Raw genomic sequence first — 15,576 nt, 5'->3', positions numbered from 1 at the left:
AAAACAGTTTAATTCTTGTTTTACTCATTTGGAAACTGAGGCACAGAGAGCTTAAATAACTTGCCCGTAATTCCTTAACTGGTAAGAGGCAAAACTGGATGCTTACAGAGGCAATCTGATCCCAGAGCCTAAACTCGTTAACCCTCACACCTCAATCCATCCAATGGGATAAATAGGCGGGGACAGTGAGAACTTCCAGTGAACCCCTTGTCTGCAGAGCCTGCAGGTGCTGACCAGGCTGAGGTTTTTATTGTTTGTTTTTGTTAATCCTCACCAGAGGACATTTTTCCATTGATTTTTAGAAAGAGTGGAAGGGAGGGAGAGAGACAGAGAGAGAGAAACATCCATGTGAGAGAGGTATCTCGATTGGTTTCCTCCCACAGGCGCCTGACTGGGGTCGGGGGTCAAGCCTGCAACCAAGGTACATGCCCTTGACTATCATTGAAACCGAGACCCTTCTAACCACTGGGCCAAACCAGCTAGGGCAATCCCCAGTTTTCTTATCTGTGAAATGGGCACTGTAATCTTGTCTGAAAATGAGAACAGAGAATGTGCAGGTGCCTTGTGAACTGTGCATTGTAATGGAAAGTATTGTTTAAGTAAAGGAGGGATGCACTTCTAAGGCCAAGTCCCCACAAAAAAGAAAATGACAAGTTTGGCTTGCCTTGCAGAATGTAATGGGCTTAACACTCCCAGAGAGGCAAAGATGGAGTGGTTGTTAAAATCGTGGGCTTGGCGTCAGATGGATCCTGAGCCACGTAACTTAGCTCTGTGACCCAAGACAAGTCACTTATCATTTCTGAAACGTTATTATCTCTATAACCCTCATTTAACTCATCCATAAAATGGGCCTAATAATACATTCCTCACAGACTAGTTGTGAGTATTAAATGAGGTGCATTTACTACAAGTAGTGAATGCTCAATAAAATGTCGATAAGGCTGTTATTTTTTCTGACTTTTTTCTTTCTCCTTGTCCTCTGTGTGTCTTAATTTCCCCCGACAGACGGCCTCACCATGTGTGGGGGACTGATTGAGAGGTATGTGGCCGCCATGGTGCTGAGTGCAGCGGGAGATGCCTTGGGGTACTTCAATGGGCAGTGGGAGTTCCTCAGGAGTGGGGAGAAGATCCACCAGCAGCTGGCCCAGCTTGGGGGCCTGGACGCCATAGATGTGCAGAGTTGGAGAGTCAGCGATGACACGGTGATGCACCTGGCCACGGCAGACGCGCTTGTGGAAGCCGGGAAAGTCTCAGACTTGGGTCGACTGTACTCCCTCCTTGCTAAGCATTACCAAGACTGCATGGGGGACATGGATGGCCGGGCACCAGGTGAGGGCAGCCAGTGGAGGTCCTGGGCAAGTGGAGAATAAAACAGGCCCAAGGAAGTTATTGCAGTGTTGACACTGAGATTTACATATCAAGGAGACAGTAGTTTTTATAATTGTGATTAAAAAATAGGCACCGCCTACATGTCCCATAATTTATTTAATTATGGCGATACATTTGTAGCCACTTAAAATTACACAGATAAATATTTCCTGATATGGAAGGATGTTATATATTAAGTGAAAGATAAATAGGTTACAAAACCGGATGTATCTTAAAAACCCACTGGTAATAAAGGATACATGTATATCTCTTGGGAGAAGTCTGGAAGAACATACACAAAGATATTCCTAATTATATCTGTGTAATGGGCGTATTTATAGTTTCTTATTTTCTTTTTGCGCATTTGTATTTTCTAAGTTTTCTGTAATGAACAAATATAAAGAAAACATTTTTTTTTCTTTTTAAAGAAAATGGAAAGTGTCTTGCAGAGACTGCTTTTCTGTTTCCAGGTTTGTTCACAAGTGTTCTTGCCCGGTTGGGACATTGTTGCAGCCACTTGGGTCACCAGGTGGTTTGAATCGCCTTTCTCTATCCCATCTGACCTACCTCTCCTCCTGTGTTGGTCATCTTGAGCTGCCATCACAAACTGCCACAGACTGGTGGCTTAAAGAACTTTTATTTCTCACTGTTTCAGAGGCTCGAAGTCTGAGGTCAAGGTGTCAGCAAGTTTGGTTTCTTCTGAGGCCTTTCTCTTTGGCTTGCAGACGACCTCCTTATATCTGTGTCCTCTCTTCCACGGTGCACATCCCTGGTGTCTCTGTGTGTGTCCAGATTTCTTCTTATTCTCATCAGATTGCATTAGGGCCCACTCTGATGTTCTCATTTCAACTGCCTCATCTCTTTCAAGGTCCAGTCTCTTAATACAGCCACATTTTGAGGTACCAGGGGTTATGGCTTTTACATAGGAATTTTAGAGGACACAATTCAGCTTATGAGCTGATGAAAAGTGCCTCCTGATGAAAATGCTCCCCCTCCCACACACATACCCAGGGGTCTCTGGTGACCCCAAGAATTGGCATTCAAAGCCAGTCTGTTCATTCTTTCTCTACATCTGATATCTCATCAGATTAACAAGTGGAAATTTTTCATTGTCCACTTATGCCTCCCATGACCTTGTGAATAACTGCCCATAAGGGAACAGTAACACCACACCCCATCCCACCGTATATAACTGCTGCTGCTTGTTCATGTGTGCGTTCCCGGTTTCCAGTAGGATAGGGTGATAGGACAAGCCTGATCACACTGTTCTCACAATAGTGGGGGAAACGCAAGGGCACATTGTGGCTCTGAACCCATTGCTCTGTCTCTGAGCCTGGCGCTATTCACTCGAACTGTCCTCTTTCTGACATTTGGGAACTCCAGTTGTCAGTTTCTCCTTGGATTCTTTAAGGGCTTGGGCTGGGAGAAAAAGGTTTTGATGGGGCTGGTGATGAGCTGGTTACATGATTTTGAGCAAGGTTCTTAAGCTCTGAGCCTTAGCTTATTCATTTAAAAAAGAGGATATGTTATACTTTACCTTTCTGAGTTATTGTGGTGTCTCAGTAATAACTGGCAAAGATTCCAAGGCTCTTTATATGAATCTGCTTCTTTTATTAATCTTACTAGAAGCCCAGTGCATGAAATTTGTGCACTGGGTGGTGGGAGGGGGTGTCCCTCAGCCCAACTTGTACCCTCTCCAATCTGGGACATCCCTCTCACAATCCGGGACTGCTGGCTCCCAATCGCTCGCCTGCCTGCCTGCTTGCCTGATCACCCCCTAACCCCTCCCCTGCCAGCCTGACCGATGCCTAACTGCTGGGCTGATGGCCCCTAACTGTCCTCCCCTGCTGGCCCGGTCACCCCCAACTGCCCTCCCCTGCAGGCCTGGTCGCCCCTAACTTCCCTCTCCAACAGGCCATTTTGTGGCGGCTATCTTTGAACCTGCAGGCCTGGTCGCCCCTAACTTCCCTCCCCAACAGGCCATCTTGTGGCGGCTATCTTTGAACACCTGGGGGTGGCCATCTTATGCGAGGGTGTGACAGTCACTTTGCATATGACCTCTTTATTATATAGGATCATGCTAAGGGTTATATATAAAGTAAGGCACAATGTTGGCTTGGAGTTTGAGAGTGTTCGTCATAATTTTTTTGTTTTGTTTTATTTTCAGTTTCCATTTAAGAGACTTGGAACTAGAGCTTGGTCTTCCCTCCTGCTGGAGCCTTTGCTTTGGTTACACTGACCCCATGCCCTCTCCGACTCTTCCCCAGGAGGTGCCTCAGTGCAGAATGCCATGTTGTTGGAGCCAGACAAAGACAATGGTTGGAGGATTCCCTTTAACAACCACGAGGGAGGCTGTGGGGCTGCTATGCGAGCCATGTGCATCGGCCTCAGGTTCCCTTACCCCTGCCAGCTAGACACGCTGATCCAGGTGAGCATCGAGAGTGGCCGAATGACCCACCACCACCCCACCGGCTACCTGGGAGCCCTTGTGTCTGCTCTTTTTACAGCCTATGCTGTGAATGGCAAGCCTCCCTGGCAATGGGGGAAAGGACTGATGGAGGTGCTACCAGAAGCTAAAAAGTACATTGTCCAAGCAGGCTACTTTGTGGAGAAGAATCTTGAGCACTGGTAAGTTTATAGGTGCACACTCCTGCTGGGAAAGCATGGCATCTGTGTGCGCATGGGCGTGCCTGTGTATGCCTAGAGTTCTTAGGTCATAGCAACTGTCATGGTTCTCCCCGTCCAGTTCTGTCATCTACTGCCTCCAGCCCCCTCCCTTCCCACCTGCTAAGGACTTCAAGTTCTAGCAGTGGTTGCCACTGGGTGGCCCAGTGAAGACCTCAGAGAGTAGTGCAGCTGTAGTGCTTCACTTGTGTATAGGGATCCTGTTCTTTCTATAGTCTTTGTGGCTATCCTAGACTGAGATGAACTTTCCCGTCCATCTCCTGGAACTTGTTTTCCAGTGTTGACTTGCTAATTAGTAAGAAAAGATGGTAAAACCACATTTTCCCCTTTTTCTGAGTTTGCTTCACATTGCCTTTCTTAGAATAAGAAGGTCCAGAGGCTTCTTGCTGAAATCACCCATGATCATGATATTCCAAAGTTCCCTTTTGAAAAAACAACAACACACAACTCTATAAGAAGGTGATGTGTTCATTAGTTTGACTGTAGTAATCATTTCACCATGTATATGTATATCAAATCATTATGCAGTACACCTAAAATATATATAATTTTTATTAGAAAATACAATAAAATGTATAAGGATAGACTAAATAAAGTGTGCCCCCTGAAAGGTGAGACTTGACATTATTCTCAACTCAAGAAAAACAAATCTTTAATTCTCACCTTTAGCTTGCTATATGCCTTTCTAATTTAGCAATAGGCATCAGTGCCTTATTTATATTAACCCTTAGCAAAACTTTATTGAATAGCTCTTACTTAGGTGAGTTCATTTTAAATTTTTAATGTCATTTGTGATATTAATACAAGAAGTTGAAGTCATCTTGGAGTTTTTTTTCCTGTTCACACATCCATCTGGTACCTTTCCTTATGGTTATCAACTTTTCAATTGACTGTAGATTGTTTTCCTTCCTACAGGTCCTACTTCCAAGACCAATGGGAAAGGTACCTAAAACTTAGAGGGATTTTGGATGGCAAATCAGCCCCTACCTTCCCCAAGCCCTACGATGTGAAGGAGAGGGATCAGTTCTACACCTCTGTGAGCTACTCTGGCTGGGGCGGCAGCAGTGGACACGATGCCCCCATGATTGCCTATGATGCCATCCTGGCTGCAGGAGACTCCTGGAAGGAGCTTGCCCACCGAGCCTTTTTCCATGGTGGAGATAGTGATTCCACGGCTGCCATTGCGGGCTGCTGGTGGGGAGTTATGCATGGTTTTAAAGGAGTGAGTCCCTCCAACTATGAGAAACTAGAATACAGAAACCGGCTGGAGGAAGTAGCTAGAGCTTTATATTCTCTTGGGTCAAAGGAAGATACTGTAGTTGCCCTTTAGGGAGAGAGGATGTTCACTTCTGGTGGTTTCTTCTCTTGTGTGGTCCCCTTTCTGCTCAGTTTCTTTTCTCTTTTTCCAAAGCCAAGAGTCTTAACCTTTTAGGTATTCAGGGAATTTTGAGGTAACAAGTACCTGGGGCCCCTGAAACTAGTCTTCCCAGGCTCATTCTGTTCTCCCTGAATCTATCTGTCTTCCTCTCCTGAAGGGTCTTTAACTCAGCATCTCCCAAGCTAGAAATCTCATAGCCTCCTATTTGCATCTTCATCAGCTAATCTTTCATTCAGTTTTTTCTGTTGTTTCAGGTTGGGTTACCCCAAAAGTAGACTCTGAGACAAGGATTTGAGTACAGATATTTTATTTGAGAGTGATACCAGGGAGCACTGGGAGGACCATGGGGATGTGAGACAGGGAAGGGAGGGGAGACAGTACAAGGTGCAGTAATGAGCAGGTTGCCACTGTCAGCAGCTGGGACTCGGGCCATGTGGGTCCTTTGTGTAAGGCATTCCTCATGGTTGTCGCCCTGAGAGACAAGCAAACCTGGAGTATTTATCCACCGACTTCCATCTGACATTGGTGGTCCTCACCTCTGAGCCCCTGCTGCTTCTCAGCCTCCTCTTGTGCAAAGCAAACATTAATGCCCTCAAGTAAAGACTCCGACGCTTGCAGTGGTTAGCTGTAAGGTGCATGGGAACAGCCAGCAGTATACACAGAGGATTCTACCTCCCAAATACCCTTCAAATCTGTCACCACTTTTACCTTTTTGCAGCAAGTATTTTTCACTTGGATTTCTCACCTCTGCGGAGGTGCTGATCCTAGGCATGGCACTTAACGTGTTAATAGTTTGTTGTAGCTTATTTACTTGTCTTTACTCTCCTCTGTACCAAACCTAGCACACAGAAAATGTGTAATCAGCCTACATTACGTGAATGTGGTTAGTTAGCCTCCTATCTCCAATCTTGCTGTCTTTGTTGCCCTCCAGAGTTTTCTTTACAAATAACAAATTGGTCATGCTGCACTGCTAATGATGTCCAATGAATACATCGCTCCTCTCTTCATTTCCTGAAAAGTTTGTACTTATCCTTCAAGCCCCAGCTCACGTATACCCTCTAGATCAGGGGTGGGCAAACTTTTTGACTCGAGGGCCACAATGGGTTCTTAAACTGGACTGGAGGGCCGGAACAAAAGCATGGATGGAGTGCTTGTGTGAACTAATATAAATTCAAAGTAAACATCATTACATAAAAGGGTACGGTCTATTTTTTCAATAGTTTTATTCATTTCAAACGGGCCGGATCCAGCCCGTCGGCCGTAGTGTGCCCACGGCTGCTCTAGATGAAACCTGCTCTGATTATTCAGGCACAATCTCTGCTGGTTTTTACAGCCAGAAGTTGTGTGGACTTCTCTTCCTGACACTGGAATCCTGGGCTGGAGGGCTTGGTGTGGGGTTGGGACCTGTCACTACTCAGGGGGAGCTTTGTAGATAAAATATCCCTCCCAAGTTTTGTTGTTGTCAATCCTCACATGAGGATATTTTTTCCATTGCTTTTCAGAGTAAGTGGAAAGGAGGGAGGGAGAGAGGAAGAGAGAGAGTGAGAGAGAAACATTGATGTGAGAGAAACACATCAACTGGTTGCCTCCCTCACATGCCCTGACCAGGGGTATGGTGGGGAGTGAACCTGCAAACCCGGTATGTGTTCCTGACCAGGAATCAAACACAAGACCCTTTGTAGTGTGTGCTAATGCTCCAACCACTGAGCACACCTGCCAGGGTTCTCCTGATATTTATCTGCCACACAGGGGTGTGTGATCAACCCGTTCCAAGTCTCTGCCCCTCCTGCCAATCTTGATGTGGCTTCTCCTTTAATTCTTTAGTTGTAAGATTTCCATTCAGCTTGGTTTCAGTTGTTTCTGAATGATGGTTGTTCTGAGTTTAGTTGTAATTTTGATGTGGTTGTGGGAGGACAGCAAGTACAGCATTCACCTACGCCAACATCTGGACAGGAAGGCTCTTTCTGAGTTTTGTCCTACCAGTGGTTAGTAAAGCCTGCATTTGCAAGGCGAAGCACTAGAATTCCATTTGCACTGACCAAACAGCAGACCTGAGATGCTTAAATCTTATATATAGAAAAGGGCAGAAGAGTGTATTTAACAAGTGGAATGTGAGGCACGGCCTGTTTTGTAATTGGATAAGAAGCAAACATAAAATGATTTTATTTTTCTCCAACTCAAGCCTCATGCATACTCTTTTGAAGCTGCTTTTCCTGTCCCCCAGCATCATCTTGGGCAGATCACACAGTTTTTTGGTCTTGGGGTCGGGTGGCGAGTATTAAAAACGCAATCCAGTCCATCCCAGTCCAGTTTTTTTAAATTTCCGCTTTATTGAGGTATAATTGATATACAAAAATTATAAGATATTTAAAGTGTACATTGTGTTTTGATAAATTTGTACATTGTGAAAGGATTTCCTTCATCTAATTAATTAACACCCCGTCATCTCACATATTTATCTTTTTTGTGTGTGTATGAGAACATTTAAGTTCTACTCTTAGTAAATTTTAATTATACAATACAGTGTTATCAATTATAATCACCATGGTTTAAGTCAGATCCTTATTTATCTTATAGCTGAAAGTTTGTACCCTTTTGCCAACTTCTTCCTGTTTTTCCCAATCCCCAACCACTTTTCTACTCTTTCTATGAATTTGACTTAAATAAAAAAAATTCCAAATATAAATGACACAAAGTAGTATTTGTCCTTCTTGTCTGGCTTATTCCCTTAGTATAATGCCCTCAAGGACCATACTTGTTGTGGGGGGAAAAAAGAAATATATATATGAATGTGTTGGGGAGCACAAGGGACTTGGTTGGAAAGTTGTGAGGAGGACATTCTGAGAAAAGGGAAGTGTGTGGAAGGCCGCCTACCCTGTTTATTGGAATTCCGACTTAGGGGAGACTTAGGGGAGTGTCGAAGGCAGTGCCCCTAATTATTCCTTGACCTTTACAAACAAGTCTGTGCATATGAGACCCCGGGTGTTTACTGGAATCCTATGCTTAAGTCCTGGATGCCCTTGCCTAGAGGACATGTGTCCTCTCAAGATTACTCACGCTACTGATTGTATCTAAAGGTAAAAATTCCAATAAAAGCCTAACGAGGCAGGCATTTGGGGCTGCCTGGCTTCTTCAGCCGGGCTGTCCCTTAGCCCTCTCCCCGACAGTGAAAGTGTGTCAGAGTAACCTGTTCACCCGTCGTTCAGGGGCTGCTGGTCAGCCCCGGCAAGGTGGTGCCCCATGTGAGGAGCCCTGGCATGAACGGATAAATAAAATGTGAGATGATTTTATTTATTTATCCATTCATCTGTTGAAAACACTTAGGTTGTTTGCACATCTTGGCTATGCTGCATAATGCTGCGGTGAACATGGGAGTGCAGATACCCCTTCAAGATCCTGTTTTCATTTCCTTTGCAGATACACCCAAAAGTGGGGATCCCAGTGCAGTTTAATCAATTCTAAAACTTCCATGTCATGCTCTTCTTTCTCCCCACCAAGGTCAGTCCTGGCCCAAGAGACTTAGAGGAGAAATGGGGACCTGGATGCCTCTTTCATTTCTCCCCTCCCTCTTCTGGGGTTCCTTGCTTCTCTCCATGTTGCCCTAAGACTGGCCTCATGGGTAGAGAACTGGTTTGAAAGGCTCAAAAAGGCTCAAACCAGCTGTCTTCTGAGGGGTCCACTCAACATGAGGGAAACTCATCCCTCTGGTCGCAGCTGCCCGGCCTGCCACTGTCTTTACATTGCCCTCATCCTGCTTACATAGGCCCTGAGGACAGATCAGGCTGCCCAAGGACAGCTAACTTGGAAATAGATGCCACTATCACTTTCATGAGGTTACCAGTCTCAGGTGTAAACCCTCATTGGGTTATTGTGAAAGGTAAGGAAGATTCCCCCTCCTGTACGCTCCATTCCCCACGCCCCGCATCCCCTCAGAACTATAACTCATGAGTTTATGTTTTTAGCTGGTGGAGGTGCAGGAGGGAGGTCTGACCACAGAGCAGTTCTGCTACCTTCTAAGTCTGACAGGAATTTGTTTTTCAAATCCTTCTATTCTTTTTAGAACATGGGGAGGGGCGTAGGAGGATGGGGGCGTAGTATTTGTTGTTTTATGGTATTAGACTTTAGCCACAATTGGAGACAACAGGGAAAGACTTTAGAGAACCGGCTATATTTGCTTTGCAGATTCTCACTCTTCATCACAGGCACCCTTCAAAACGAGTTTAGACTTTCAGACACCATTTTCTCAAGCCTCAAAACTTCTTCCCCAAACTCAACCGGTGACCCTGCTTCCTATTTCTCTGAGGGAAAAAGGAACAGTCAGCTAGAGCAGTTGCACACTCCCGTCACCACCTCTGCCCGTCCACCTGCATCTGGGTCCATAGTCTTTGGCTTCTCTCCTGACTGTGAATGTTGGTGTGTGAGTATGTATGTAGCGGGGTTGAGAGTGGGGGTGCCGGTGGGGGAGATGGGAGGAGAGAGGGATGGAGAAAGAGAGAGAAGGTAAGAGTATAAGAATGAACAGAGGAAAGAGATAAGAAACTTAATTATAAGCACAATGTTACAGAAATCAATAAACATGATCTGACACAGTATACATTTGTCATGCTTACCAAGTTAATATACATAAACTGCTATGTGATGGTGCTTCATTTGCTTGCTTTGTTACCTAAGATTGCTAGATGTTGTTTAGCAGTCTTGGCAATATGTATCTTTTTAAGATCTGCAAAATTAACATTGGCCTCATCCATCCACCCTTCTTCAAGCTTCTTCAACCACCACATTCTCCATTTATTTTTCTTTATCTCTCCAGGGCAAGTAAATGTGCCTTTTTCCCTCCCGGCCACAGAGCTCCTGGGAGTGAGGGGAGAGGAATGTAAACTCTGATTTCACAGCCACCCAGTCCACTGGGTTAGCTCCTCGAGCTGTGGCTGCTGGAGTCTGGTTACGGATCCAGAGGTCATCCAGAGGCCATCCAGGCACGGCATGGTGGGTAGCCTTGCGGTCCTTTTTTCATCTTCAGGGTTGGTAGTTGGGAAAGTGACATATAGGGAGTAGATGAGACTGTTTCCATTTGGAGAAGGAAAAAGAAGAGGGGGAGAAAGAGTTTCCGTATGTCAGGCAGTTCACCACAGCCCATTAACAGAAGAAGAAATTAGGCTTAGAGAAGTCTCCATTTGTCCAAAGTCACATGGCTGGATGAGATGGAGCAGGACTGTTTGTGTCCAAAGGCTTTTTCCTTTGCACACCCTCCACTACACTTATTATTAGCTATAATTAGATTTTTTCCCCCTAAAATTCAAAGCCAAAATGAAACCCAAGAGTGAGATGGTGACAGCAGCAGCCTGTGCCTTCTCGTCACCTTCCCACAACTAGGAGGTAAAGTCAAGAGGAAAGCTAGTTATGGGCTTGAGACCCAAATTTTGGACAAGGGTAGGGACGGGGCAGAGCTGAGATCAGGCAGAAACGAAATGGAGCCTCTTCACTCTCCTCTCTTCTCTCCTCAAAGAGCCTCCTTTCCTCGGCCACCAAGGAGACCTCGCCCAATGCCTGGGTCATGACGTGGATTTCTCTGGGTTACACTTGCCTCACTTAAGATTCCTACTCCACGTTTATGGGCATCGGTATCATCATGTGTACGAGCTGGGTGTCCTGAGGCCAGTGCCCCCTCAGAGTGTCTGGGCTTGGAGTCCATGCACTTTCAACTATAACAGCCAAAGAGCGTGAATCTTAAATGGGGTTGTCTGGAGAATGGGGGACAGAATCAAAGGAAGACCCTTAGGTTTTTCCGGATCTGTAGAGCTGCAAATAGAGGTTTATACTTTAAATAGAGGGCCATGCTTCAAACTCGTGTTTTCTGTCATTTTGGATGATATATGAACAACCATCCACCATTGTCAATGCCAGTGGGTGGAAGTTATAGATATAAACACTTGACATACACATTAGCACAGGTGGTAAGCGGGTATGGCAGGAGTGGGGAAGGTAGAACCTGAATGAATGAAATTGGAAAACATGACCTTGAACACACAAATGAAATCTCCAGCAGGCTGATCTCCACTGGAGACCACTCGAGGGCAGGCAATATTTGGGAGTGAGATGGGATTTCTGGTGTCATTCCACACCAGCCCTGAATTCAGGAGATCGATGTACCATGCCTTTCCCAGCAAGTATTTCTTGAGCAACAACTAAGTGGCTGACCTTGTGCTAGGCACTGGGGATACCGCAAGAAGAAAATCATACCAGAATTTTGCCCTGACATTCTCCTTGGGGAAGACAGACCATACCCCCCCGACTGGTGTTCTCTCAATGTCTCCCGGTAGACAGGTCTCTATCCTCAATTTCTAAAATATGTCACCCTACTTCCTGTGTTACCGAACTAAATGGGATCGTTTGCCTGCATGCATCAAAGTCCACTCAAATGCAAACAGGAGTTTGCAGCAAAGAAAGTAAAGGTTTCTTTAAGGAAATGGCACCAAACCCTCCCTCATTTGACTTGTTGTGAGGTAATCTCTTTCTGGTAATTTTCGTTCCTTCCCTCTCTCCTTCACAGGTGTCAGGCCTGCAGCACAGTCTAAAGGCTCCCCCTGCCTTCTTCACTTTCCTTATTCTCCACAAGTGTTATTCCCAGTAATTCTCGGGCCCATCTGGTCCCATCTTGGCATCTGCTGCTCTGAGGACCTGAAGGTATGCACCTGACTTGGTCTCTGACATCAGGGCAGCCTTCAGTTGAGCCCCATTTGTTGCCATGCCCCTTCCTGGGAGCAGCACCGTTGATCAGTGGGATCATAAGCAACAGGAGAAGCAAGGGCTGGACTCTCCCAAGTCATTGTATCCTCATCTTCTGCAGGCCTGGCCCGTCCACGTTGGCATGGTACCGATGCCTCCTCAGGGACTGTTCTGTCTGGTTTCAGGGGTTCAGAGCACACACTCACTTTCCCACAAAGTTCGATACTGGCCCTGCTGGTGGGTTCTCTGCCTCATAGCAATGTGTTATAATTTAAGGATCTGGGCAAGTGCCCTGCCCTTTCTCTTCCCCCAAAATACCTAGAACCAGCTCTCTGTGGTTTCTGCCTCTCCTTTGGGAGGAAGAGGCCACAGGGTACACTGGAAATGCCCTAGTTCCAGGCTAGCTCTGCCACTCTAGCAGCAGGGTTGCTAGAAGGTCATTTTCTTTCTCTACTATTCAGTTGCTTTATTTGCGAATCAAGAAGTTGAAGAAAAAAAAAAGTTGAACATCTCTTCCTAGAGACTGAATTTCACTTCTAGCCCCAAGACTCCCCAAAAGGCAGTACTCTCCAGAGGCAAACGTTGCCTTCTTCCATTCTGCCCGTTAAACGCACACTAAACATGCATTGTTAGCTCAGCTCTGCGGCAGACACCGGGGATTCAAACATCTACAAGAGGTCTTTGCCCTCACATTGCTCAGAGTCTCCCTAGGGAGACAAACATGTCCACAGATAATTCCAGAACAATGACGGTTTTGTAATCACCGAGAGATGAAAGACTTCTGCTTTGGCTTTTACTAACATTTTATAATGGGAAGTGGGAGAGGGGCAGGAAATAGTTTTCTGATGACGGTTGGCTCAGAGAGGAAGGACAATGTGTTTCAATGTCCCCCACTTTGAAAAAAGAAAAGTGTATTTGTTTTCATTGAGAAGAAGAAACCAAAAAAACGGTGGAGGTTGAACCATTAGGGAGAGCTTATTTTTTTCTTTTACAGGTCATGAGGCTAGTTAACGATTACCGAGACCCACGTGGGCGTTTGGTGTTCAAAACTGTGAGTGGCTGGGTTATGTGATGTCTTTGGCATCAGGGTCGGCTTTACCCCAGCTCTGAGAGTGGGCTCAGCCATGCGCCCAGGCCTCCGGGACAGATGCTGTTTCTGGGCGTGGGGGCTCTTTCTGTGGTTCAGCGTTGGAAGTGCAGGTAAATCGGGGACTCAGGCCTTGGGTGGGATGACTCAACCATTGCGCATGCATTGCTAATCCTTGGAAGGCCCCCTAAAAGCCCTTTCTCCTGAGATGAATTTACAGGAGGGAGAAAAAGCCTACAATCATAATGGGAATGTAATCTTTCTCAAGCCAAAAGATTGAACTTCCCTAGTGGTTCTACTCATTTTTCCAAAAACCTCACTGCTCATTTTCACCTTGCGTAAGTCTAGGTGACTATAAGAAAATAAAATTTAATTAATTCCAACATGGGATTCTCTTTCACCTGCTAAATATTCACTGTTCTAAGATACACATTTTCCAAACTAATGACTCTGTCGCTGAGCTTGTTAGACATCCTTTTTAATATTGCTGCCCCAACTCAAATCCAGGCTTATCTCCCCTCTGAGCAATAATAGCCCCTGCCAATGGTGGTGCCCGCTAAGACAACTTCCCGCAGATGCCATTTGCATTCTACCTTTCCCGTTAAAAACCCCACCCACCGCGCACTTAAATCGAAACCCTACTGCTGAGATCCTCTGATGGTGAAGATCCTAGCCTGCCCCCAGCAGTGGCCTCACCCTTAGAAAGCTCCCCTCCCCTGGGCCCAACAGCAGACTGCTTTTATTCTTCTTTTTTTGTTGTTGTTGTTAATCCGCATCCGAGGATATTTCCCCCAGTGATTTTTAGAGAGAGTGGAAGGGAGGGGAGAGACAGAGAAAGAGAAACATCAATGTGAGAGAGACAGATTGACTGGTTGCCTCACAAAAGCACCTGGACCAGTGCTGGGGATCAAACCTGCAACCGAGGTATGTGCCCTTGACTGGAATCAAACCCAAGACCCTTCAGTCCTGGGGCAACGCTCTAACTACTGTGTGCCTGGCTAGGGCTCCACAGACATTTAATCTTCATTCCCCAGTTTTAGAGAGTGGCATTCTCTCTGCCTGGAGTTTTTCATACTACCTTTTCGTTCATTTCAGCTCTTCACAGCTTCCAAGAGGGCTTTCATGAATCCTATCTCCCTTGCAATCCTTCATTCTTCTACTCAGCTTTCCTTCCTCCTCCAAAGTTCAGCTTGAATGAGTATATTTACTATCTGCATTAATGGGTTGCTTTTAAAGGGTGCTTCACGTGTCATTTGTATATGTGTATGTGTGTAAAATGACCTCTCTCTCTCTCTCTCTCTCTCTCTCTCTCTCTTTCTTTCTTTCTTTCTTTCTTTCTTTCTTTCTTTCTTTCTTTCTTTCTCCCTTCAACAGGTCTATTTTTGTGATTTTAAAATTTGACAAATTTTCTTCTTCCCAGAGAGAGAGAGAGAGAGAGAGAGATCCTTCCCTATCAATATACAGAGCTATTTCGTTTTTTCAAATGGCTGTTTATACACTATATTCTAGATCTGAAAGGACTTATATCTTACACATTTTTGATAGACATGAAATAAATTGCCCTGTAAAGAAGTTATAACTCTTTATTAGTATGTGAACAAACCATTTCCCCACACCTCTGCCAACACTTTGTAATATCGAAAGTTTTTCATATTGTCAACAGGATAGTAAAAATAGTATTATATTGCTGTCTTAATTCTTATTTCTTATTATGATTTCTGCTTCTGGTGTCTTGCTTAAGCAATTATCCTATAAAGGTAATCTCTCATATTTTCTTCTAAATCCTACAGACTAGTCCAATCAGACTAAAATCACCTGGGACAAATCCTTTGGTCATGGCAGTTTATTTTTAAAAATTCTTTATTGTTTAAAGTATTACATATGTCTCCTTTCCCCCCCATTGATCTCTCCCTAGCCATTCCAGCACATGCTCTCACCCCACCCTACTGTTTGTGTCCATTGGTTATGCTTATATGCATGCAAGTCTTTTGGTTGCTCTCTTACCCCCTGGTTGGACCGTCTGTTCAATGCTTCTATGTCTCTGGGTCTATTTTTGTTCATCAGTTTATGTTGTTCGTTATATTCCACAAATGAGTGAGATCATGTGATATATATCTTTCTCCAACTGCTTATTTCACTTAGCATACTGCTCTCCAGGTCCACCCATGCTGTTGCAAATGGTAAGAGTTCCTTCCTTTTAACAGCAGCGTAGTATTCTATTGTATAGATGTACCCTGTTTTTTAATCCACTCATCTACTGATGGGCACTTAGGCTGTTTCCAGATCTTAGCTATGGTAAATTGTGCTGCTATGAACATAGGGGTGCATATAT

At 45.0% G+C, this 15,576-nt stretch overlaps 2 protein-coding genes across 7 annotated transcripts in view; both read left to right on the top strand.

Annotated features, from left to right (window-relative positions):
• ADPRH (ADP-ribosylarginine hydrolase) overlaps positions 1 to 6,562 on the top strand; it is a 12,741-nt gene extending 6,179 nt beyond the window's left edge. For 2 of the 3 annotated variants that reach the window (XM_006755372.2, XM_006755373.2), the window contains 3 exons: positions 1,006 to 1,329; positions 3,636 to 3,996; positions 4,969 to 6,562. In XM_006755372.2, the coding sequence (XP_006755435.1) occupies positions 1,017 to 1,329; positions 3,636 to 3,996; positions 4,969 to 5,383 (1,089 nt within the window). In that variant the 5' untranslated portion in view covers positions 1,006 to 1,016 and the 3' untranslated portion in view covers positions 5,384 to 6,562. The remainder of the gene's footprint in view (positions 1 to 1,005; positions 1,330 to 3,635; positions 3,997 to 4,968) is intronic. The other variant, XM_015558504.1, reaches the window with a different exon arrangement.
• Positions 6,563 to 13,181: 6,619 nt separating this feature from the next.
• Positions 13,182 to 15,576, top strand: part of PLA1A (phospholipase A1 member A) — a 60,974-nt gene continuing 58,579 nt past the window's right edge. For 2 of the 4 annotated variants that reach the window (XM_015558503.1, XM_006755369.2), the window contains exon 1: positions 13,183 to 13,357. In XM_015558503.1, the coding sequence (XP_015413989.1) occupies positions 13,282 to 13,357 (76 nt within the window). In that variant the 5' untranslated portion in view covers positions 13,183 to 13,281. Of the gene's footprint in view, positions 13,358 to 15,576 lie in introns of all 4 variants that reach the window. The other 2 variants (XM_006755370.2, XM_006755367.2) reach the window with 2 other exon arrangements.

The sequence above is a fragment of the Myotis davidii genome, unplaced genomic scaffold (assembly GCF_000327345.1).
Source record: "Myotis davidii unplaced genomic scaffold, ASM32734v1 scaffold292, whole genome shotgun sequence".
Taxonomy (NCBI): Eukaryota; Metazoa; Chordata; class Mammalia; order Chiroptera; family Vespertilionidae; genus Myotis; species Myotis davidii.
Note: the sequence above shows the minus strand (reverse complement) of the source record. Positions and strands in the feature narration are given on the sequence as shown.